The 24712-nt window shown below is 54.6% G+C and overlaps 2 protein-coding genes across 4 annotated transcripts in view; one reads left to right on the top strand and one right to left on the bottom strand.

Annotated features, from left to right (window-relative positions):
* RASSF4 (Ras association domain family member 4) overlaps positions 1–23703 on the top strand; it is a 34418-nt gene extending 10715 nt beyond the window's left edge. For 2 of the 3 annotated variants that reach the window (XM_022569474.3, XM_022569475.3), the window contains exons 3-11: positions 630–705; positions 12192–12322; positions 13915–14006; positions 14716–14873; positions 18632–18733; positions 19005–19056; positions 19679–19800; positions 20658–20755; positions 22151–23703. In XM_022569474.3, the coding sequence (XP_022425182.2) occupies positions 630–705; positions 12192–12322; positions 13915–14006; positions 14716–14873; positions 18632–18733; positions 19005–19056; positions 19679–19800; positions 20658–20755; positions 22151–22211 (892 nt within the window). In that variant the 3' untranslated portion in view covers positions 22212–23703. The remainder of the gene's footprint in view (positions 1–629; positions 706–12191; positions 12323–13914; positions 14007–14715; positions 14874–18631; positions 18734–19004; positions 19057–19678; positions 19801–20657; positions 20756–22150) is intronic. The other variant, XM_022569476.3, reaches the window with a different exon arrangement.
* On the bottom strand, positions 5792–8442 carry DEPP1 (DEPP autophagy regulator 1). The gene is made up of 2 exons (XM_022569477.3): positions 7962–8442; positions 5792–7390 (listed from the first exon to the last, which is right to left on the bottom strand). Exon 2 carries the CDS (start codon positions 7361–7363, stop codon positions 6737–6739), a length of 627 nt encoding a protein of 208 aa, XP_022425185.2. The 5' UTR covers positions 7364–7390; positions 7962–8442; the 3' UTR covers positions 5792–6736.
* Positions 23704–24712: the final 1009 nt, after the last annotated feature.

Raw genomic sequence — 24712 nt, 5'->3', positions numbered from 1 at the left:
CACAAGCTGTGGCTTTCCCTTTATCCTGGGGAGACAGCATTTGGACAGAGTAGCCGTCCTAGGGCCTTCAGGATCTTACTCTCAGGGGCTGTCACCTTCATCCCTTGATCACACGTCCAGGAAGTCAGGATGGGGAAGAGGCACCCTGGTGGTACCTTCATAGCAGCCACCCCAGACCCTTGTACGAAGAAATATGGGGAGAAAAAGCAAGCCTTTAAAATGCCGATTATCCAAGCCCAAGTGACTTATTCTGAGAAGGTGACTCAGAAGTAAGGTACAGGGAGGTTGTCAGGAACTCTTATCTATAATAGTGAAATTGTGCAAACACCCTAGAAGTACAATAGCGTGGACCCCTCTGTGAGTTTTTACCTGGGCCCCTCTGTGAGTTTTGCTTCCTTCGCAGCCCCACCCCGGGCTTTCCAGGAGCGCTGATCTGCGAAACTCCTTAGAAGACCAAAGGGTGTGTGTCTGATGGCAAAGTCTAGTCTCTCAATGGATTATATGTTGTTGGCAAAACATGTACATTATGCCCATTTTACAAATGAGGAAACTGAGCCCAGTGAAGCCAAATGCCTTATCCAAGGCCCCACCACATTCCAAGAGCATATGTGTGTCTTTACCTTTTTTAGGTCGGAGCTCTTAAGCCTGCTGAAAACCTACAACTGCTACCATGAGGGCAGAAGCTTTCAGCTGAGACACAGGGAGGTAAGGCGCATTTCTCTTCTTTTTCATAGGGTCACCATTTATCCTGGCTTGCCAAAAATAGTGCTGCTTTATACCTGTTCATCAAGGGTAATTCTAAAGACCATTTCCTTCACTCTGAGTGTCCAGTTTGGATAATAAATTGTAAGGTCACCCGTCCCCTGAGTTGGGGACCAGGTTATCTCCTTTGAGATCCCTGCAAGGGGTACTGAGGGTCGGACCATCCCCGTGAGAATGCAGGGCCGATGGAAATCCCCTTGTGGGCCTTCTCCTTCCACCTGGGACTTTTGTCTTCGTGAAGGCCAGGACACTGGGGTCTGAAACCTTTGAGACTGCAGTCCAGCGCTTCCTCTGCTCATCCCAGCACAGATGAGGAGCTCAGCACAAGGCCCTGGCTTGCCCAAGTTCACGGGGCAATGCAGGAGTGAAAGCAGCGTCTCTGTGCTTGTCAACCAAGAGGAAAGCCTTGCGTTAGAGGAGAGCTCCCCAGAAGATGCTTACAGGGCCAGGAAGGTCCGCACATGAGAGGCAGGGTGGGTGTGGGGAGTGGAGGACACTGGAGAGCACGGGTCGGATCAAACCCAGGGCAGCTGTGCAGGGATGTGGGCTTGGTACACCCAGACCCTTCCTGATTTTTCAAAGGAAGCTAGGTATCTGGAATTTCATGTGGAATTCCCAAACCTCGAAGCACTGTGTGGCCTAAACAAAACAAGCCAAATACAAGCACGTGGGCACCAGCTGGACTCCAGGGAGTGGCCAGCAGGGCCCAGGCTCGGAGAGCTGCTCACCGGGCAGATCAGGTGAAGGCCTGGTTTTGCCACCCACCATCTAGAACTTCCAGATCTTTCACATGGGAGCCCTGGTCGGGATACTGGGGCATTTGAAAAGCCAAAATGGGGTGTCTTATCGTGATCGTGATTAGGCTTTATTTTGGGAGGTTTCCACGGTTGAGATCGGGTTGACTCTTGGAATTTTCTCTAGCCCATCAGTGTCTGGCAAGGGCCAGTGGCCTCTGAGTTCCCCTTCTGTTGTTGAACATGGGAACGGACGGTTCAAGCCCCGGGAACCCACAGAGACCTCATGCAGGCGGAAGCCACTCTGCTCACTAATCTCGCTTCCATTTGTTCTTCAAACAACCACACATCCCCTTCTGTAATTACTAGAACAGAGGGTGAGCCCCGAGGTGCAGGCAGCTCTGGGCAGCAGGGGGATCGCCAGTCAGTGTCAGGGAGGTGACCTCCATCAGCCAGGCCAGGCCAGTGTCACACAGTTCAGGAGCCTGGACGGGAGGGAGGCTGCTAGCTCCTGGCTCAGGCAGTGCTAGGCTGCCTGTGACAACCTGGAATGACACAGACCTCACACTCTGCCTCCCCTTGACCCACCCACCCTGCGTGGGGCCTTGGGACCAGCCCTGACAACTTGTTCCCCACCCCTCAGAATTTCTGCATGCTTCTGTGCTCGCACTCCTCTGCAGAGCAGCCTCTGACGCCTGTCTCAGCAGCCCGCCCTGGCCCAGCTCCTTACTGCTGCCCGCAGGGCTCTGATCCTAGCATCCTGCTATCTCTGCTTTCGCTGTCTCTTTTCTTACTCGAGTGATAAGCCCCTAGACCTGGGCCAAGTGCCCTACTAGTCCTGCATCCCCTCGGCTAGGCATGGGGCGGTACCTGTGCATAGGTATTAGATAACTAACCAGCAGATGCAGGCCTGGAGCAAGTTGGGATGAGTCCTGAGCCCCAGCGTTCTGGGCAGTTTTGATCTGTGCTGCTAAGTGAGGAGTTGGGCCCACCTCAGTTCTTGTGCTGAAGGCATGGGGTGGGGTCTTCTGACTGGACCCTGTTCCTCAGCTCTGGGCCATCCAGGGATTGCTCTAAGATCATGATGGTTCTCAACATGTGGTCCCCACACCAGCAGCTTCTGCATCACCGGGGAACTGGTTAGAGCTGCAAATTCTTATCACCCTCCTTCCCGCAGGCCTGCTGAATCAGAAACTCTTCACCCTCCCAGCTGTGTTTTGACAAGTCCTCCAGGGGATTCTGAAGAAGGCCAAGTCTGAGAACAGCCAGTCTAAGAGCTTGATCTTGGCTCTTGGGATTCCCCAAGACAATCCCCTCTGTAGGAACAGCTGAGTGGGGAGAGGGACAGGGAAGCCCCAGACCTGTTTGTGTGATGGGACAGTCCACATGGAGGAGTATAGGACCCTGCATTGGGGAAGAGCTGCTCCTGCTGACCCCAAAGGCGGGAACTTAACATCCCACAGGCAGGGATTTTCATATTCCCAACCCTAAAGAAGGTGTGAGGGTCTGACCTCATCTCATTGGAGCCGGAAAGTACCTTTCAGGAACCTTCTGTAGCTTTAACAGCCAAGGTGTGCTGGCCTGAGGGAGCGCGTGTCTTTGGGAGGTGACCGCCACCATAGAGACAGGCTACCGGCTTGGGAGTCAGGAGTTCTAATGCTGAAATGCGTGACTGGGTCCTGGGGCACCACGTCTCTGGGTGACTCACCCACCACCCAGCGTCCGGGGCTCTGCAGTTCCTCAGGTTGCTGACCTGGGACCTTCTGGGCCTCAGAGACTCATAGTTCCTAGACCTTGCTGCCGGGCCACCCGAGACTGGGCTCTCCTGGCACTGCAGACGCTGAGGGCAGGGCAGACAAGAGGAGCTTTGCCTCTGTTGTATTTATTGTAGTAAAAGAGCTTTGTGAGGGAGGAGTGACCATTTTCCAAACAAAGAAACTGAGACTCTTAGAGTCTCTGGCCCAAGATGACCCTGAAGGAAGTCAGAGACTCTGGCGTGGCTCCAAGGCCTGAGCAGAGAAGTGTATAATACAGCGACACCATCGCCAGCATTAAGCTCTGGAGGTCTGTGGAGCTCTTGACTGAGTATGACTCACCAGGACTCAGGGACTCGGAAAGCAGTTTGTCACTCCTGCCCCCCAAGCTCGATCCCCAAGCTAAGCGTGGGGAGCTCAGCCTCGGGTATGCCCTCCCAGCGCCGCAAGGGGCTCTGCAAGAGACCCCCCCCCACCCAACTTGTTGTCTCTGGGCCTGCCCCGGAGCAGCCTCAGCCTGGCTGCTACAGTTTGGGGCACTTTCTTGTCCACTGTCTCATCTGGGGCCCACAGAACTCAGAGAGATGAAATGTGTCACAGGCAGGGGCCACACCCTGGGGCAGGCATTTCCCTGTGAACTTTCCCCCAGCTTCTACAGAACTAGGAACAAAGGATTCCCGCTCAGGAGGCCGAAGCAGTAGCGTCCTTCATTGTAAACCTTGCCTTTGGGATCATTTTGCTTGTTTTACAATGAAAAGTGTGATCAACTGGGAGCAATTGTGCCTTTTGAAGAGGGCAAAGCATTTTAACCAGGCTGGTTGGTGCCTCTAGAGAATAATGGACCACCCCGGAAATGCCAGTGGGCAAATATATCACTGCTGACTGTGTGAGCTGGAGGCAGTAGGGCCCTGGTGTCCTGGTGTGTGGTGTGTGGCCGCTGCCAAAGCCAGCCTCCCACCCAGCCCCGCGCTCAGCTCTGAGTAGGCTCAAAGCTCCCCCTGGTGGCCTGAGCGCACACTACACCCAGTGTACGACCTCAGCCCCTGGCCCCCGGCACGAGTGCAAGAAACAGAAGGACCTTCCCTCCGCCAGGGGTCCCCTTTCCTCTTATAATGATCCCTCTTCTTCTAAGGCCTGAAGGCAGGAATGACAGGGTTGACAGACAGACCACCGGTTCCTGGTGAGTGCTAGGCCCGTGGATGTATTCCCTGGGGGTTCCTGAGTGCTTTCCAGTCTGTCTCTCCAGGCGGGAGGGGCATTTGTGTCCCTTCCCTGTCTCAGTGGTGGGTGGGAGGAGAATGAGACTGCTCCATAGGGCCTCACCACGAGGACTTTCTGTTCGGCTGTTCTGTCCTCGGGAGCTTGGGACACTGCCAGAAGCCCCTTCCCCCAGCCCTTTATTCATCTTTTTTATTGGCACCTTCTGAAGGTGCCATTAGCTTCTTTTACGTCGGGGGTATTAGCAGAGGAGCCCAGAGCCCAGGAATCTCCTTGGCCCTATCTGATCTCCCCAAATGCAGCAGTGTGATTTCTGAGCTTGGGGGGATTAGCCAGCATCATCCTAGTTTCACACCGCTTTGCTATGAGGCTGGCGCAGTAAGCCTGACCCGTCCAGTCACCAGCCAGGCACCCGCTCAGCAGGTCAGCCCTCCTCACCACCTCCTTAGGACGTTCTGGCCAAAGCCTGCCCCACACATATTTGCTGGAGAAAGTCAGGGACCCAGAGGTTTGAGTCAACCAGAGACACAGCGGTTGTGACAGTTGGAAATTTGTATACAGTGCTTATAACTCCATCTCCAAGTTCTTTTGTACCGTTTCCCCAACCACTGTAGGGTATGAAGGACAGGCGTTGCTGTCCCCATTTTACAGATCAGGAAACTAAGTAAACTGCTTGTCTGAAACTTTTTCTTTTAAATTCATGGTTTACATTTTGCCTCCCCACAAAACACATAAAAGAGGTCAGGGCTTCCCTGGTGGCGCAGTGGTTGAGAGTCCGCCTGCCGATGCAGGGGACACGGGTTCGTGCCCCGGTCCGGGAAGATCCCACATGCCGCGGAGCGGCTAGGCCCGAGAGCCATGGCCGCTGAGCCTGCACGTCCAGAGCCTGTGCTCCGCAACAGGAGAGGCCACAAAAGTGAGAGGCCCGCGTACCGCAAAAAAAAAAAAAAAAAAAAAGAGGACAGATAAATATTGTAAATGTCCAAAGCAATTTTTGAAATATTTTAAAGTCAGAAAGAAAGGAAAAAGGGGTGGAGGGAGGGAGGGAGAGAGAGAAAAGGAAGGCAAAGTAGTTTGCTAGTCCACAGGGCAAGGAGGTGGGGGAAGCTGAACCTGGCCATGAGCTTGCCCGTGGCCCCAGCTGCATCCTCCTCCTCTCCTCTGTCCCTCCCACGCTGACCAGGGCGGCCAGCTCTGGCTTGGCCCAAGAGAACAGGGCAATAGGTCTTAAGCCTGTCTCTTTGAGTTCTCTGATGCCTCACCTGTCTCCCTGAGGAAAGCAATCTGCCCCCTCCCCTATCCCTCACCCTCACCTCTTGCTTGCCAGATGCCCCTGGGAACTGGGATTTGCCAGGATGTAGGGACCCAGGGCTGTGGGGGACCCATGGACATGTGGAGTGAGGCCCTGGCCCCTGAACTTGCCCGAGAACAGGGCACCTGGACAACACCCTGCACTTTGCCCCACGGATAAGTGGCCCCTGGGTGGAGGCAGGTAAGGGTGGGGACGGGCGGGGACAGGGCCACCTGGTCCAGTTGTTTGGTGCCCTGCAGGCTTAGCTGGTGCAGGTTCTGTCTTGGCCGTCAGCGCGGGGAAAACGCTCCCCACGACACAACAGGACCTGTGAGGTGGAGCCACTGAGGTACCCGCGGGTGGCCCAGTGACAAGTCCCCCGAAACACAGCAGGTGCATTTGCTGAGACCCCCTGTTTGCTCATGGGCCTCTTGGGGGGAGCAGGGGTGTGGGGAGCCACGGGGCTGACTTGAGAGTGCCCAGGGCCTGGCTCTGAAACCACCAGGGCTGAGGCCTTTTCTTCTCCTCTCTCCCCACCTCCTCATTCCCCCACCTGTGAGGCAGCCACGTAAACAACAGCTGCTCCATGTGTGGGCTTGTAACCTGCGCCCCAGGGTGTGTGCGCGTTTCAGCCCATTTACTCATCAGCACAACCTAGGCGGCAGGTCCCCTTAATTACCCCCATTGCACCCCTGAGAACACCAAGGAAGAGTGTTAAAGTAACTTGCCCAAGGCGATCAGCCAGGTAGGAGCAGTGCACACGGGATGCGTATCCATTGCCACATCATGTGAGATAGGCTCTTATTTGGAGCAGGGGTCTCACTATGAGTTGCCAAAGCAGGAAGCCTCTCTGCAGAGGCTCTGTTCCCTCCCAGAGACCTGCCGGGGGCGGTGCCCACCTGGGGTGGGGGGAGGGGGAGGGTGGAGAGGTGATGCAGACCTGTATGTTATTTGCAGAAGTCTTTATTGGGGAGGGGTCAGAGTTCATGGATCACGGGGAGGTGCAAATAGGGAGTTCTAAGGACGCTGCTGGGACGGGGGCTTGTTGGGGAAACCGCATCCTGGCCAGGTTGCCCAGAAGCCTGGGAGCACTGGTGCCAGTCCCTCTGCAGTCTCAGCAGAGAGTGCCCTGGAGCCCTGACATCACTCAGCCTCCCTCTGGGGGCCCCCCGGGCCTTGCCACTGTCCGTCTGTCTGCATGAAGCCCAGGGGTCAGCAGAGGATCCAGTCCTCCTTGGCATGTCCCTCCCACTTGGCCGATTTTCCTGAGACTCCCCAAAGAGCCAGTCCAGAGGGTCCACAGTGCTGGCCCCGGGCAGTGTGGGCTGCTGGCCACTGAAGCGGGTAGTGATGTCCTGTAGGGACCCAGTGGTGCAGCTCTTCTCACGGGAACGGGCTGGCCGGTGGGGTCTACTGGGTCGGACCCTGGCTGCAGCCTCATCCGGCACTGAGGTGGGCTGCGCCAGCTGACAGATGGACTTCACGTAGTCATCCAGGCTAGGGGAGGCGGGGGGGTCCTCTCCAGGCCCACCGGGCAGCATCTCCTCCAGGGTCTCCCGAATTGTGGGCAGGTGGGCCACAGAAAGCAAAAGCCGGGACCTCATGGCTGCCGGCCACAAGGAAGCAGCAACCTGTTGGTTGACAGAGGACTGGGGTGAGGGACTAGTGTGCCATCCTGACACCCTTCCTGTGTCCCCTCCCCACCTGAGGCTGCCTTGGGTGAATCACATGTCTGAGAGCAGTTTAAAGTCTGCAGATCCAAGACCAGGCTCGAACTCCTGGGCTCTTCCTGCTAACGTTACTTAAGATTCTGTCATTACTGTTATTCAAGAACCTGTACAAATCAGAGGACTCAGACTCATGGACTGGAGTCAGAGGAAACCTGGGTTTAAAACCAAAGTTAGCAGTTCCCGACCTGGAGTCCTTTGGCAAAGTCACCTCTCCAAGCTTCCACTTACTCATCCAGAAAATGGGGTTAAAAATACACCTCTCAGGGGCGTTGGGAAAAGCTTATGGAATGACACCTCATGGGAAATTCCATTATGAATATAAAGCCCTCCGCAGCTGTTGTTACAGCAGTTAGCTGCATCCTGGCCTCTAACCCGCAGTGAGGCTGTGCACGTCCCAGGCTGAGAACTGCTTCAAAGATACCCAACGCCTTTTTGTTTTACCTCAAACCAGAGGGCAGTTGCTGTCTCTTACCTAAAGCTGAGGAGGCCTGGGGGTAGCAGGGGAGCTGGATGAGCAAGGAAGTCCACAGAAAGCCCCCAGGAAGCTCAGGGCAGAGGGATCGGGGTCCAGCAGTTGGAGCCCTGTGTCCGGCGTCAGATTGCTGGGAGGGGGACGACGAGGAAGATGTGCTACGGCCTCTGTACGATGTGCCACTGTCCAGAGTGGAACCCTCCCTGAGCTGTCTGGCGAACCTCGGGGCCTGGCAGCTGCTTTTATACCTTTCCACCAGCAATCAGTTACTGTCACACGGGCCAAAAATAGCAATTCTCAGGAAGGCTCTCAGAGGAAAACAGCTTGGCGGGCGGGGCCTGGCCCAGCTGCCAGCTTGGAGCAAGGCTTTGTGCCTGTGGGACGTTCTGGGAATGTTTACTCTGCAGGGCAGGGGTGGGGTGGCCACTGGGAGAGGCAGGGGGCTCCACTGGGCTCCCACAAGCAACCCTAGGGTCTGCCACCTCTGCCTAGAAGTGTTCCCCACTACACCTTACACTAGTACCCTGCAACCCCAGGACACTCTGGCCCGGTGCTCGCTCTTGCAGAGCTTTGGGCCTGCACCTGTGAGGGACCCTGCCAGACACAGCGATGCAGGGCTCAGCCTGGAGGTGGCTAAGGCCAGGCTCCCTGGGCCTGCTGGGAGTTGGGATGTGCCCACCTTCTTCTAGAACCAGGGGCAGCCTGCAGGGTCCTGGTCTTGCTGCTTCCCAGATGTGGTGCTTTCAAATGATAGCTGGTTTGTTTCTTTGTTCCCCAGATATCTAATTAGTACGCCTGTGCACCAGTGGCCGTTCTAGGTACAGAGGACGTAAGCAGTGAATGAGTCATTGCGTCCTAGAGCTTAGCTGTTAGTGAGGGACAATTAAGCACTCAGTGGGTGGGTGCTGCGATGTTGGGTACTGATTACCGCTGCAAAGGAAAGGCCAGTTGCGCTGTGCTCAAGGTGTCAGCAGGGTCCTCTCTGAAAGGGGTCACTGAGCAGAGAGCTGAACAAACGAGCGTCGTGTGTTCCCAGGGGAGGGGCAGCATGTGCAAAGCCACTGTGGCAAGAGTCTGCTGGGCAGGGGACAGCCGGGGGCCCACATGACTGGCCCAGGTGGGAAGAAGTCACTGGGTTTGGCATGGACACTGGGTTTCCCTCCTAAGGGGATAGACAGACACTGCAGGTTTTGAACAAGGGTGCAAGAGTCTGGCTTCTGCTTTGAAGGATTGACTTTGCCGCCCGCTGTGCGTGGGCTAAAGGGCAGCTAACAGGGAGACCGAGGAACACCTGGCCAGCGTTGGGAGGCCACTGCTAGTGTCCAGGGGTGAGTGTGTCAGCACAGGAGGCAGCTGAGGGAGAGGCAGGTGATCCTGGGAAAGCCCTTGTAGAGAGCCAGCACCATGCCCTTCTCAGACAGACCTCACGTCATCCACCTAGCCGTGGGCCCACCTGGAAGGTACCTGTCTTGTTCCCACAGGCAGGGGATGGAAAGCAAGTCACTGAGACAGAAGCTCAGGTCGGAAGTCTGATTGTTGGACAGACCCTAGGTGCCGAGGCAAGCGGGAGGAGCTGGCAGTCCCAAGTTCATGCATTCTGGCTAGAGTATTTCTCATGGGCCAAGGCATGCGGCCAACCCGTGACCAGGATTTCAGTTAAACATAGCAATTCCCACCTCGATGGCTCGTCCATCTGGATGCTTCTGTAGAGCCTTTGTCTGTTTCTCTGGCTCTCTTTGAATTCATTAGCAATTAGCAAATAAGCCAATAGGCTGAACGGAGGAGGAAAGTGTTGACTGCGATAGAATTAGGGGGCCCAGGTTGATTTCCCAACTTGTAGAAAGTCCAGGTCCCGGGACCTGTGTTCTCGTCCTGTTACTTCCCCACCTGCGTGGTGAGGGCTGCCCTGGAGGTCCCTCTTCTCTACTTTGGGCTTCTCTGATTTGATCAGAGAAAGCTGCAGGCTGACAGGGCCTCCGCTCCATTCTGATGGGGCCAGGCTGGGGGAGCAGTAGAGCAGTGGTAGGGGGCTCAGATTGGGCGCACCCATGCCGCTTGTGCAGGGACACCAGGCCTGAGTCACATCAGGCCAGCTGGTCCCCAGCATAGCTTAACCCTGACCTCAGAGGCAGCAGCTCTGCCTCAGCCCTTCGCTTCCCCAGAGCAAGTCCCCCTGCCTCTTTCTTCATGGCAAGGTCCCCAGAGCCTTCATACAGCAACTTTGGAGGTCTGGCCTCAGTATGTCCAGCCTTGCTGCCCCTGCCCCAGCAGTGCCCCCAGAGCATCAAAGGGCCTGGGGCTGTGTCTGCTTCATCTCCTCCACCCAGAGTCCATCATGGGGCTGGTGTCCATGAATAAACATGTCCATGAATGAACACACCGAGATGTGTTCCTGGTGGGGCAGAGGCTCTCTCCAGCGACCTGTCAACATCTGACGGAGGCATGTGAAGCTAAGTCTGAAAACAAAGACCTGAACCCCACTTTAGGTTTTCTTACTATCCTCACGAGACCTTTTTTTGTTTGTTTTTGCGGTACGTGGACCTCTCACTGCTGTGGCCTCTCCCGTTGTGGAGCACAGGCTCCAGACGCGCAGGCTCCAGACGCGCAGGCTCAGCGGCCGTGGCTCACGGGCCCAGCCGCTCCGCGGCATATGTGGGATCTTCCCGGACCGGGGAACGAACCCGTGTCCCCTGCGTCCGCAGGCGGACTCTCAACCACTGCGCCCCCCAGGGAAGCCCTCCCGACGGGACCTTTAACTGCAGTGGATCAATCTAGTCTTTCCTTTACAGTTACATATCTGTTACATATTACATACATACAGTTCCATATCTTTAGTTACATATCTGTGCCTGTGTAGCATCAGTGGTTATCAAAAATAGGTCTGGGTTTTTTTGTTGTTGTTGTTGTTTGTTTTCTTTTTTAGCAAATAGTGCAAGGCCATTTCAGAAAGCTATGTGTATTTTTGATAAACTTGAACAGGGGAGAAATATTTTCTCCGTGTACGGCAGGGTGCTTTAAACTATTACTAACTAACCATGAAATCGACACTGCAGGACACCTCTGTAAGCACTGCCAGGGATATGACATTTTCCACAAGGTCCCTCTTCTCACAGGGCTTTTGATGTCAGCAAGGAGAAAGAAATGGCATTTGTGAATCTAAAATGGTGCTTGAGATGGCTTTGGGAGAATGACGATTTAAGTTCATTGCCAAAAGACCAGTATCAAAGCCAATTAGGAGCACATAGCTGGGAAGACCTAGACTCTGTGGAAGCGTGAAGCTGAGAAGGTTTCTGGCAGGTGCTCTGAGGGTGCAGACAAAGCAGCCTGGCCAGGCACACATGTGGGAGTGATGAGGCTGGATACAGGGAGCCTGGAGGTGGTAGCGCTTATACAGGAGCTGGAAATAGGTCAGAGGAACAGAATCAAGGACCTGAGGGGAGCAAGTGGGAGCTGGCTGAGGGTGCTTCCGGAGGACTCTGTCGATTAGGACCTCAGGGTTGGTGGTAGGGGAGTGGCCATGCCATCTGCAGACCTTGGGAAATGAAGGCTGGTCGGGGACGCGGGCTGGGAGCTGTTGTAGATATTCCGAGCATGTGTGCCAGTGGTGGGACGCGGGACTGTCCATATCCCAGGTGGTGAGGGAAGCAAGACTGGCCCTCGGGAAAGAAGGCAGCTCAGTAATCTGGGGGTGGGTTCAGGCCACTATGGGAACAGTGTGGGGACTGTCCTAGTCCACCTCTGCTCTCGTGGGCATGGGATCCAGTGCCCTCGGCACATGCCCAGTAGGGCCAGCTGACCGTGGGTCCCCTGCCCAGGTGCAGCAGTGGGTGGAGAGGTGCCCTGTGTTGCACTGGTGTCTGCACAGCCGTGCTTCCCTGGAACGTGTTTCCTTGCCGCTCTGTGGACGTGTCTGCCAGACAGCGGCCGCGTTCCTGTGGGACACCTGACTCAGCCGCCCTGTCCCAGACCCTGCGCCCGGGCGGTGGAAGGGCACGCCTCAGGCTTCCTCTTGGCCCCGGGCCGCGTGCCTTGGAGCACACAGAAGTTCGTGGGCCTTCCCCCAAAGGAGGACAGGACGCCAGGGAGGAGAGGGCGTGTCTGGGGAGGCCTGAGTGCACGGTGAGTCCCGTGGGCAGGGGCTGAGTCCTGAGGGCGGGTGGGGAGGGTAGGCAGTGACCCCTGAGCGCGGCTGCTCTGGGGGAAAAGGCTGACCCGTGTGGATCCCCACAGGAAGAAGGAGCTCTGATCATCGAGGGGCTCCTCAACATCTCCTGGGGACTGAGGCGGCCCATCCGGCTCCAGATACAGGATGACAGAGAGCGCGTGCACCTCTCCCCCGCCTCCTGGGCACCAGGACACCTGTGAGTGCCAGGCTGGGTGGGGCGGTGCCAGGTGGCCTCCGTGACACCCGTTCAACCCGAAAGTATCGTTTGGGGTGTCGGGGGCGGGGGAAGTTGCTCTCAGCCTAGCCCATTCCCATTTGGGGCAGGAGCATGGCAGGATAACCCAACCTCATCCCTGTCACCCCATGATGTCCTCAGCCCATGACCTCACCTGCCAACCTGCAGCCTCACCCCCAGGTGGTCCTTCTCCATGACAACCAAATCACTCCCTCTTGGAGAACGTTCCAGGCTCCCCTCACCTCTGGCTGTGCTTCTCAAACTTTCCTTGTCTGTAAGAGAGAGAGGGCTCTAGGTGGGGGGCTTCCAACACCCTCTGCGAGTTAAGCATCTCAGCATCTGGTGTTCTATATTTAAAACGCACACAGTTTTAGCCGCCTCCTGCTCTGCTTTATTCCAACATCAGAATTCGCACAGTTTTAGCCGCCTCCTGCTCTGCTTTATTCCAACATCAGAATTCGCACAGTTTTAGCCGCCTCCTGCTCTGCTTTATTCCAACATCAGAATGTGCACAGTTTTAGCCGCCTCCTGCTCTGCTTTATTCCAACATCAGAATTCGCACAGTTTTAGCCGCCTCCTGCTCTGCTTTTATTCCAATATCAGAATTTATTTTTATCAATTTATCAGAATTTAATATCAGATTTATTTAACGATCAGAAGAATGTTTCGATCAGGATGAAATGGCTTTCTACCTGCCTTATCGTTTTAGTGGACGTTTGCCTCTTCCCACCCCACCGCATAGACGGGCAGTTTGCTGCTGCATTTTGCTTGCTTCTGCATGTAATAAATCCTTCTAAGAGTCAGAAATTCAAAACATTTTCCCCTTCAGAAATTGAAGTAAAGTTGCTTCTCTGAGAGCCCTTAACACATTGACGGCCCTGGGGCATCCCCAGGTGTCCCTGGTCACTCATAGCAAATTTTGAGCCGCACAGACTTAGAGCTTAGAGTTTGGATGGGCTCCTTAGAAAGGAGCGTAAAAGTGGACACACGAGCAGTCTCAGACAAGGGCCTGCAGAGGCCTCTCAGCATTGGCTTGGATGCTCTGTCTGCTCCTTGCAGGTTCCTCCTCACCGTGTGGCTACTTCCCATCACGCCCATTCCTTCCCCAGCCCACCACCAGCTACCCTGGCTTGGAGACCACCCTGCTCAGAGGCCTGGAGGTTGGCCCCCTCGAGGTTGCTGCTGCCCGACCCCCGCAGGCCTGAGGGCAGCCCAGAGAGCCCCCTCGGCATGCGGCCGCAGATGCCAGCTGCCTCAGCCCAGCCCCCAGCAGCACCCGGGCACTGTGTGTGTCCCTGTGTCCCTGCAACGGCGCCTAGTACAGTACACTGGGTCTTCAGGACAGACTCCCTCTCCTTCCAGCAGACACTGGGGCGATCCTTTGCTTTTCTTTTAATCTTTTACGTTGACTTAATATGAAATCCTGGCCTCCACTCTGCCTGCCCTGATTCTTGCCTGTGTCCTGTCCACAAAGGCAGCCAGCCTCTTCTCTTTGACCTGAGCTACTTTTCTCTGCCTGCAGCCCTCTGAGCACCACGGTTGTCTCTTTTCAGAAAGGAGCCACCTCTTCAGGATGGCAGAGTCACTGCCCAAGAACCAAGCGCTCAGGCCGGACCCAGGGAGGAGAGTTCCAGACACAGCTCAGGTCAGGGGGGCCTCGAGCTGCCCAGGACCCTGTCCTGCTCATCTGGGGTGGGAAGGAAGGGAGGGGTTGGCTCATGACCACCGTCTCTGAATATCAGCTTTGTGGAGTAGCAAAGAATGGCCTGTTTCCCTTCAGCAGCAGCCCCTGCTAAATCCCTCCTCGACCCGGGAGAGGCTTTCTTATCGACTCCTCACCTAGGGAAAAGGAATCAGAGGCTTGCAGAGGTGATGTCGTTTGCCTGAGTCCCTGCAACATGCACCCTTATAGAAAGGAGAGAACATCAGCAGAGGGTACGGCTGCCTCCTGGCCTTGCGGGCATCTGGGACCTCTTCCCCACACGCCGGGATGCATACCTGTGTGTCTGTCCTCTCTGCGCTCTCCCCTTGCACTCAGTGAAGGGCTTGTGCCAGAGGACAGGGCTGGGGCTGTCAAAGTCCTGCTCTGGATCCCTGGAGACGGAGGCCCAGAGACTTATGGCCATGTGGCATGGTGACACAGGTTATCCTCTGGGGGTCACCTTTCCCATCTGCAAAGTGGGCATCACGCAGGCTGGACCCCAGCCTCCGACACAGGGACAGTGGTCACATTGCCGTCTGCTGCAGTTCAGTGCTACAGGGAGCCACGCTCCACACTCAGGACCACCACGAGAGCAGTTCTGTCACCACCGCCCTCACCCCAGCCTGACCCCCTCATCCACTTCTCACCACAGAGCCCATGGAGGAGGACGAGGAGACCCCACAGCTTATGCGGACCAAGAGCGACGCAGCCTGTGTGATCCAGAGGCGGCCCAGGTGCCGCGCCCCTGGTGAGGCCCAGAGGATCCGGCGACATCGGTTCTCTATCAACGGGCACTTTTACAACCACAAGGTGATGTCCCAGCCCGGCCTCTCCCCTGGGCCCTGAAGCTGAGGCCACAGGGAACAGCCCCAAGCACGGGTGTAACCACTGGGCCTTCTGTAGGCCGGGCTCCGTGGCGGTCATGTCAGAATTCACCTTCACCATGGCCCTGTGTGCAGATGTGGTCATGCCCCTGTCCCAATGGAGGAACAGGCTCAGGAGGAGAACTGTCTCGCCCAAAGTCACATCAAAATATCATTCCACTTCATGGCCCCAAAGCCTGTATTTTTTCCATCACACACTCACTGTCAATTCATTCTCAAAAGTTGCGTGGATATTTGGAAAGTGATGCCAAATTCACTTTTAATCAGGTGAGGTTTCCACCCAAGCTCAGTTGATATGGGAATGTCCTGTCCCCTACTGTCACTTTCACTTGGTAGATAAAGGCAACTAGGTTGAGGTGTGCCCAGGAGCACGTGTGTCTGTGTCCCAGAGAACCCACACTTCTCCTTATTCCCAGCAATTAGCCTTTTGTCCAAGTATTGTATTGACCTCAGGAAAAAGAGCTCCTTCCCCAGATGACATCATTCCGTAAACAAACCAAACTGTAAAAGGAGAAGTTGATTACTATACTATAAATGGCACGAGTGGCAGTGTGAGATGGGGAGTGTCCTGGTCACAGAGCCACATCCTGCAGCACTGGGAAACTGAAAGCCAAGGTTTTTAGGTTAAGTATCTGCCTTCTTGACAGGTGATGACTCATGGGAGGGGAAGGGGAGCCTGGGCAAAGGGAGGTCTCAGGGTCAGATCTGAAGGACAGTCCCCCAGGTGAGGTCTGCTGGGAGCCATTCAAGCCACTCTTGGGGTGCCCTGCACTTCGGGATGAAGAATTCAGCAAGGCAGCTGAAAGGACCCTGCTTCACCATCAGGACCTCCCTCCACTCCCTGCTAGGTTTGCAGTGAGTGTTAATGAGGGACAATAGGTTATCTTTACTAAATCCAGGAAGACCCAGGACTATTTGAGAGTAGTTTCCTGAGAGAGGGAGGGGGAGGCAGGGCTGAAGTTAAACAGAGATTAAGAATGTCTAGATTAGCCAAAGAACCCACCATCTGACTTGGGTATCCTTTAAATCTTGTTCCAAAGGGGTTTTGTCCTTAAAGTGTTAAGTACCATGTGCTAGTATTTGAATATATATTGATATGCTATTTTAAGGGATTACTCAAAAATTTAGAAAGACTATTTGCACGGGTTTAGGCTCTTTCTAGTTCTACATTCCTAAAAAGGAGCTTTTTGCTCCATGACTCAAGGTACCAAATAGCGGGGTTTGTCTTCAGTACATTCACCTCTACTCTAAAGGAGTCATCTCTAAGAGGGGTGTTGGGCACATTAAATCTTACGTTAGTCATTCGAAATGTCACAGGGACGTGGAGATGTCTGAGCACTCTGTAGCCTTTGAAATGAACAAATGAACAGTGAGGGCTTTCATCACAGCCTTTCACGTCCATGGGAGCCATCCTGCCAAGAAGGGCTCCTCAGCCAGCCAGCCCAACACTCGATACACTACCCATTCAGGCCCCAGTAAGGGCAGATTTTCCCCCAGTCACAGATTTACCTGCGCCGAAATGTAGACCCATTCTTCCAGGCAAATTGAGTACCTGTCAGGACAGGAACTAGTGTCTTAGGCATGTTGGACAGTTGATTCACATCTCCTGGATGAGTAAGGGGCTCCCTCTTTTTCGCCCTGCGCTACATGCATTCAGAATCAGTGTCCCTAGAAATCAGGCAACAAAGTACTTGAGCCACAGGCAACAATTAAAAAAAAAAAAATTCCTAGAATTAACTTCCTGGGGTTGTTATTCCAGGTTTTATTTCTTAGAACTGTGCCCTATTGCTTCACTCAATTATTTTCCAAAAGCGTTCTTATTCACAGCAATGTTGGCTTGATTTCCAGACTGGGTAAAACTTAGTACTTGTTTGCACTGTTTTGCCCTGGCCTGTTAGATTCAAATGTGTTCTGTGACGGGAAAACCACTGTGGTTAGAGATGGGAAAACAGCCACGGTACCCTTGTTCCTACTTGGAGTTGGTTGGTATCTTCTTGAGAAAAAACTTCAGGCAGAAGAAACACTAACAATGTCTTATTGACATGACCTTTCTTCTCCTAGAAATAGCCTGGCTACTGTGTTCCATATTTCTTAGAAACTGAAAACCTAGGCTGGCTTTCTGTATCACCCAGAGACATTCTACATTTCACTGTGCAGAAGGCAGGTCCAAGTTTGAGTCTGGCTCTGGTACTTGGGGACCAGCTGCGGACGCTGAACAAGTCCCTCGCGCACCCCGAGCCCCTACTGGGAAAAGCAGAGCTAGGGCCATACGGGAGGAGTGTGTGAATTGGAATTTGGAAAGCAAGGAGGAGCTTACCCACACGGAAGTCAGACACGCAGGGAGGCCCCTGTGCCACAGTGGTGAAGCATGGGGTTTGGGGCAGCTCTGCCCTTTCTAGATGGGTGATGCTGACAAGCCACTTAATCTGTCCAAGCTTCCATGTCTTTCCTAAGAAAACGGGACTAGTGACAGGTACTTTTAAGGGCTGTTGTGAGAATTAAATCAAAGATTATATATAAAGTGTTTAGCAGGTTTACTACCTAGCTAGTGATCATTGAGGACTCAATAAGCCTCAGACAATGCCCCGGTTTGACTTTCATGGATGGTGTCTCATAAACAAAGGCAAGATACCTGTGAGAATGTCACGGGCCCCCATAACTGTGCAGAAGCCATGTGGCTAGAGCACAGGGTACTTGGGAGGGAACCATGTATCATATGTGCATAACATGAGAGGAGCCACGGATGGCACTGTCTAGGCTGTGGGACATGGTGTAAGACAGTACTTCTCAAAGTGTACCCTACAGATAGCATCACGGGGCATTTTCCTCAAATGCAGATTTTTTTTTTTTTTTTGCGGTACGCGGGCCTCTCACTGTTGTGGCCTCTCCCGTTGCGCAGCACAGGCTCTGGACGCGCAGGCTCAGCGGCCGTGGCTCACGGGCCCAGCCGCTCCGCGGCATGTGGGATCTTCCAGGACCGGGGCACGAACCCATGTCCCCTGCATCGGCAGGCGGACTCTCAACCACTGCGCCACCGGGGAAGCCCTCAAATGCAGATTTTGATCCAGGAGTCTGGACTGGGGGGGGGCCTGAGACTGTATGCTGACACAGCTGGTCCAGAACACACTTTGAGTTGCAGGATTTCTGAAAGGTTGTTCCTCTGGCCAACAGTGTGGGTAATGGATTGAAAGGGCGGAGACTGGAAGGGGAGAGTTGAGAAGCTGATGCAATATAAGCGGAGGGCCTCACCTCAGGCACCACTGGGAGAATGGAGAGGAGTGGACAGATTTGAGAATGTTCAGCCTTAGGATCAGCAGGCATTTGGTGATTTGATCAATAGAAAGAGTGAAGGAGAGACTGGTTCCCCCAACCCCTTGTGAGCTACTTCTACGGCCCTGGTCCCTGGAATCCAGAGAGCTGGACCTTATAGCTTTGTAGGCATCTTTCTTAGAGGCCTCTGTAAGATGGGAGTTATTACAGCTTCCCTGCGCGTGCCCAGATCTGGGCACAGCTTGTGTGTGGATCTTTGTGGATGGATAGACGCAGGTGTTCCCGAAGCCCAGGTTCGCCTGCTGCTCCAGCCTGCTCAGCACCATCTGGCCGACAGTATGCCCAGACCCTGCGTGATGTCAGCCCCGTGTCTCCTCTGGACTTGCCCTGAACTGCCTCCCCCTTCCTGTACAGACCTCCGTGTTTACTCCCGCCTATGGGTCCACGACCAACGTGAGAGTCAACAGCACCATGACCACCCTGCAGGTGCTCACCCTGCTGCTGAACAAGTTCCGAGTAAGTCTGGCCACAGACGGCCCTGCCCCAGTTGCTGGTGGTTTGCTGTTTGGTTGGGGGAGGCGGCTGGAGAAAGCCATGGCTCCTGGCTAGAAGGATGACCAAGGTTTCCTCAGCTGAGCTGGCATCTCTGGGAATTTAAGCAGAGAGAGGGGAGGGTCCCTGGGGATTTGTGTGTGTGGCACTGAGGATGTGGTTACTACCAGGGGTCCCTTTCTGTCTCTCCTGTCTGGAAAAGCCGTGGTCTGACTTCCTGTTACTACCTGTGCAGGTGGAAAATGGTCCCAGTGAGTTTGCACTCTACATCGTTCACGAGTCTGGGGGTAAGTGTCTGCCTTTGCTTCCTGATCATAAAAACAAAAGTCCCTGTCCATTTGGCAAGCTCACCAGCTGTGCTCCTTCTCTGAGGGCTGGGCTGGCTTGTGCAGAGGGCACGGGGCAGGTGCCCTCCTGGCCTCAGGACATGCTATGCCCCCACCACGAGCACCCCTCTCAGGCCCAAATCCAGGCACATTGTCATCCCTTTCAGAATCCCACCAAAACCACATGGTAAGCCACTCTCTCCAGCAGGTTCAGCAGGGAGTGGGGAGGAATGTGCATCTGGGTCTTCAAGGTGGAACAGAAGCCCCTCGCCCACTGAGAACCGCTGTTGCAGAACTTGTACTGCATGGCCCTGTGTCCAGTGCTGCACGGCGCAGGTCTGATAACTGAGCAGGCCTGGCCTCCCCAGGTCCACTTCCCCATCCCCCGCTCCTTCAGCCACTGTTCCTCTCGGAGCTGGGCCTTCACTGAAGGACATGATCACACATCATCAGGGCAGTGTCCACCACACAACACCTGGCAGTGTCGCCAGGCCCCCTGGACACCTGTCTTCCATTACGTTCCTGTCCTGGAACAAAGAGAGGCAGAGATGCCGTGAATTTTGTTCACCGCTTTCTTTTTCAGAGAGGACAAAATTAAAAGACTCTGAGTACCCGCTGATTTCCAGAATCCTGCACGGGCCCTGTGAGAAGATCGCCAGGATATTCCTGATGGAAGCTGACTTGGGCGAGGAAGTCCCCCACGAAGTGAGTGAGGGCTGAGGCTCGGGGAGGCCTGCTCCTGAGTTAGGGGCTGGGGGACAGCATGGCGGACCCCCAAGGGCTCTTAAGGTGACCTTGGGCAGAGCCCTCTTGGGCGATGCTTCCAGGGCCCCCATGGCCGTTCTGAAGGACCAGTACAGTATTGGTTTCAGCCCTTCTTCTTCCTGTCAGCCACCACCAGATGTATCAGCTGGCTCAGGGGAGATAAGAAGTTGGGTCTTAGAAAACCATGGCCTGGCCTTTCCGCCTCAGACAGATAGAATCTTTTCCTTCATTGGAGCGTAGTTTGTTGTCATTGCATTAAAGACCCACAACAGGAGCTCCTTAGCTAGGGCCTAACTAGGGCTTATGGAAGGGACCCTATGGAGGTCTGTGTCTCAGGACAGCCTGAGTCCTGGCTGGGCAATGGGCACATTTCCAAACTCCCTGCACAGAAAAGGCCTATAGGGTGTGGACCCCAAGGAGAAGGCCCAGTGACCCTGTATCCCTTGAGCCATTCAGACTAGTGTAGTTTCATTCCATTGTTAAAAACAATGGCATTCCCACCGTCTCCACGCCACCCCCAGAGAACACCCAGTGTGACTCCGCTCACTATTGAATGCTTTTCCTAAAATTCAGCTTAATCTTTCCTCCCAGGGATCCTAGTTGCCTTTGAGGTAAGAATGGGCTCCATCCTCCCATCCTGGTACACACAGAGCAGTGCTGGGTGCGGGAGGAAAGCAGGACAGCCCCTTCCTTGGATTTAACACTGCTGAATCGGCCACTATGGAAGCCACGAGGAAAAGAAAACACACTTTTGGCTTCTAATTTAAAACACATTAAAATGTTCTTGGATTTTCTAGGTCGCTCAGTACATTAAGTTTGAAATGCCGGTGCTGGACAGTTTTGTTGAAAAATTAAAAGAAGAGGAGGAAAGAGAAATAATCAAACTGACCATGAAGTAAGCAGCACTTAAAGAGCCAGTCGTGGGTACTGAACGTCAGGGCAAGTCTGCAGGGCAGAGCACTCAGTCCCGCGGCTGGGAGACCTCTCTCCTCCAGGTGTGCCAGGTGTCCTCACGCAGCTCGGGGACACCTGCTAACCCTGGCTCCCCAGCACCGCCCTCTGACCCCTTGCTCAACACTGACACCAAGCCGGGGTGACAGCCTGCCAGAATAGGGGGATGCAGCCCAGACCACTCATCTAGCCTCGGCAATCTCGCCAGCACAGGACAGGCACAAGCTGCTGAAAGATGCCCAGGAGAGTCAGGCAGGAGCACGGGTGGGCCCTGGACCAGGGCTGTGTGTTCTGCTGGTGACATTGCTCTGGAGGAGCAACCGAGAGGGGGCCTGCTTGTGCACCTTCAGCCTCGCCTGGGCCTTTCGCGCTAGCCGGAATTCTAGGCCTGCCCCAAAGCAGCAGTTATTGGAACTGCCTGCACCAGCTGATGTTTGCAGGTGCAGGGGACCAGTTCAATGGAAAGGTGAGCAGGTGTTACCTGCTGGCTCCTGGGGAAGCTACCTCAGGGCCCGGCTGTGTGAGGTCAGCCAGGTTGCACATCCCAATGATCTGTCTCTCCCTCTGCAGGGGAAGCTCGGTCCCAGAGTCCCTCTTAGGAAGGGAAGGAGAGAGGCTGCTGTGAAGGCCCGCGGTCAGGGGACTGGTTCCGATTCTGGCATCTGGGTGAATGATTCTTAGAAAGGCTTCTATGTGTGCAGTCAGGCCCCATTCAGGCAGTCAGCAGAGACCTCGATCAGAGGATACAGTCTACATGCAGTCAGCAGTGTCACCGTGGCTAGAAAGGACTTGAGGGTCACCTGGTCAGCCTGTTCAATGTAGAGAGGAAACAGCGGCCTGCGATAAGGAGGCAGCACCACGTGACTGCAGAGCCAGGGCTTGAACGCAGGCTTCCTGATCCCTACTTTGCCACCCTGTATACTCCAGCACACTCCTGTCTGTACTGGAGAATCTTTTTTTTAACATCTTTATTTTTACATCTTTATTGGGGTATAATTGCTTTACAATGGTGTGTTAGTTTCTGCCTTATAACAAAGTGAATCAGCTATGCATATACATATGTCCCCATATCTTGTACTGGAGAATCTTTGGAATAGAAAGATCACTCTGCTTTGAAGCTTGACACGGTCTGCAGCCCTGTTTGACTGCTCCTCAAAGCCAGTGGTCTTGTGGGATGTGGGCCTGGCTTCTCCCTCTCCTGGCAGAGGAGACATAGTGGCCACTAATCAGCTGGGCAGGAGCCGTGGGTCTCCGGGCCCAGCATCTATGTGCTCCCTTGCTCGCCCCCTCCCTGTCCCCTCCAGTAGCAGTGAGTCCTCTTGGCTGTGTCTCCCTCCAGGTTCCAAGCCCTGCGTCTGACGATGCTACAGCGCCTGGAGCAGCTGGTGGAGGCCAAGTAGCCCACCAGCACCTGCCTCTTCCGAAGCCCCCAGCAGCCAGCGCACTCTGAGCGCTGGTGGCCGGGCCCTGATTGTCACACACATTGGTCACTCTGGCTGAGGAATCCAGCACCCGTGTTTCTACCTGTCCACCTGCCTAGGTAGCATGAGTCCCATGTGCCTGGCTCTTGGCTCCAAGGTGAGCACTCACAGTGCCCAGACCTAAGCCTGAGGAGCCAGGAACTTGCTGGGTGGGGTCTGCGTGTGAGACTGGCCTGGGCCGTGAGCAGCCCTGAAGCTGTGACATGGGCCACTTATGTAGCTGCATAGCATGGCCAGTTCTGTTCACTCCACACGTCTCCTGCTCAGGAGAGCAGGACATGACCTTGTTTCCAGGGCGTGGGCTCCATGTGCTCTCCCAGTGCCCAGCCCAGAACCACAGCCCTTATCCTCATCAAACACGTGAGCCACTCGGCCCCCGTCTGCCCTCGTCTCATGCTGCCACTCAGAAACTCCGCTGGGTAAAGCAAGGGCTGCCAGCAGGTATGGGGTGTGCCATGCTCCCAGCCATCCCTTCACCATGGCGTCCCTGGCCCTCGAGCCTCTGATGTCACTCCATGAGCCTCACATAGCCCCGTGCCCCAGCAGCAGGGGTCAGACTGGAAGTAAGACCGCCGGCAGCCCATCTTCTCTCTGCAACACTCACCCTGAGCTTCCTCAGCAAGACCCGAAGGGATTCTTACAAGGAGCTCGCTGCCAGAAACAAGTCAATTTGATCACATTGAGGAGGTGACCCACGTGGCATTGTAAAGGATGCTGCCAGGGTGCGTGCGGGTCCAGGAGCTGTCCAGGGACCGCCGGCAGTGGCTCAGGAAGGCCGCGGTCTGCTCTGCCCCGTTGCCGCTCTCCTCGGACACCTGTGTGCCTCCTGCCCTCCCTGGGTGTGCATTCCTCCCCTCTCAATACTTCCCATCAAAGGGCCACCAAGGGAAAAATGTCTGTTTGAGGAGAAAGGGCTTTGAATTCCCTGGGGCCAGATGCAGAACAATCTGGGTTTGTCAGCTGATGGAAAACATCTGGAATGAATAAGAAGGCATTTGCAAAAATTGTGTAACAGTTTACATTGGTCATGTGAGGTGTTTGTCCCAAAACAGAGCAAACTGGAGACCAAATTCTCCCACTGGGGCCCATGGATAGCGGATTTAAAGGGAAAAAGTATAAAGTCTCCCAAATACAGAAATTCAATATGAGGGAGATTCCCTCGGTGCCTTGTGCAGCGCCCATAAAGAACAGAGCCTGGGAGCAGCCGTGCCAATGGAACCCACCGTTCAGGGTGAACTTCGCAACAGGATTGCCCCGAGCTGGCGCCATCTGCACAGAGGCAGGCACAGAGACGCCCAGGGGAGGGCCTGCTGTAGTTTCTGCTGTCTCTGCTTGCCTTTGACAGCATAGTTTCCTGGGTACTCAATAAAGGTGTGCTGTATTGAACTGAAGGAGTTAGGTCCAAGCTTTATTTTTTGCTTGTGTGTGTCCACCCTGACCCTCTGCTCTAACCTCTGACACTCCTGTCCCACAGGCCGCGTGGCCAAGTTTGGCAGGAGAGCCAAAGCTGAGCCACAGCCCGCGGCTCATGACACTGACATGACTCCTTCCTTTCCGTGCACATTCTTGGGGCTGGTGTGGGGCCTGAGGACAGAGGCAGCTGCAGGGCCCAGAGGAGGAGTCATTGGTGGGGGTCTGTGGACAGCCTGGACAACAAGCACAAGGGTCACCCCGAATCGCAGAGTCCCAGCATCAGGAGGACCCCGGGAATCTTGCAGGGCTGGGGGCGGGGCAAGGTGACAGGGTCTAGGAGAGGGTAGAGAACGACTCAAACAGGGATCCTCAGTAAAATAGTGAAATAGCTCCCAGACCGTATTTATAAGCTCAGGTCAAGCACAACTGTTGTCCATTGTTCAGCAGTAATTGAGGGACCGCCTTGTGCCAGACCTGTGCTCAGCCCTAGAGGGACAAAGACAGAGCCATGCTGTGCTCTGTGTTCAGGGGTCTCAGACAAGACCTGGGAGAAGCAGGCCACACACCCTGGATGGTCAGGGGACCAGCAGGGCAGAGAGATGGTGAAGATCCCTGGGAGGAGGCCCAAGGCTGAGCCTGACTTGCCTAAGAGAGTGTGTGTGACATTCTAGCCTGAAGAGGCCTGCCAGCCCTGGAGCAGACAGGGCTTGGCACATGCAAAGCCATCAGATGAAGAAACCCTCTGTAAACATCCCCAGTTTTGCTTTTGGGGTTTTTTGTTTTGTTTTGTTTTCTTTCAGTTGTTACAATATTACTTCATTTAAGGCCTATCTCGATACGTGTCACTTGTGAAATAGAATTATCAAAACTAACTTCTGAATAACATAGCTAAGAAATCACTAACAAGTTGTACAAAAAGGGGAGAATGTACAGACATACCTCAGAGATGTTGCAGGGTTGGTTCCAGGCCACTGCAATAAAGCAAATATCACAATGAAGTGAGTCAC

The sequence above is a fragment of the Delphinapterus leucas genome, chromosome 16 (assembly GCF_059928025.1).
Source record: "Delphinapterus leucas isolate spDelLeu-1000000601 "Yukka" chromosome 16, BTC_Dleu_Yukka2, whole genome shotgun sequence".
Lineage (NCBI taxonomy): Eukaryota > Metazoa > Chordata > Mammalia > Artiodactyla > Monodontidae > Delphinapterus > Delphinapterus leucas.
Note: the sequence above shows the minus strand (reverse complement) of the source record. Positions and strands in the feature narration are given on the sequence as shown.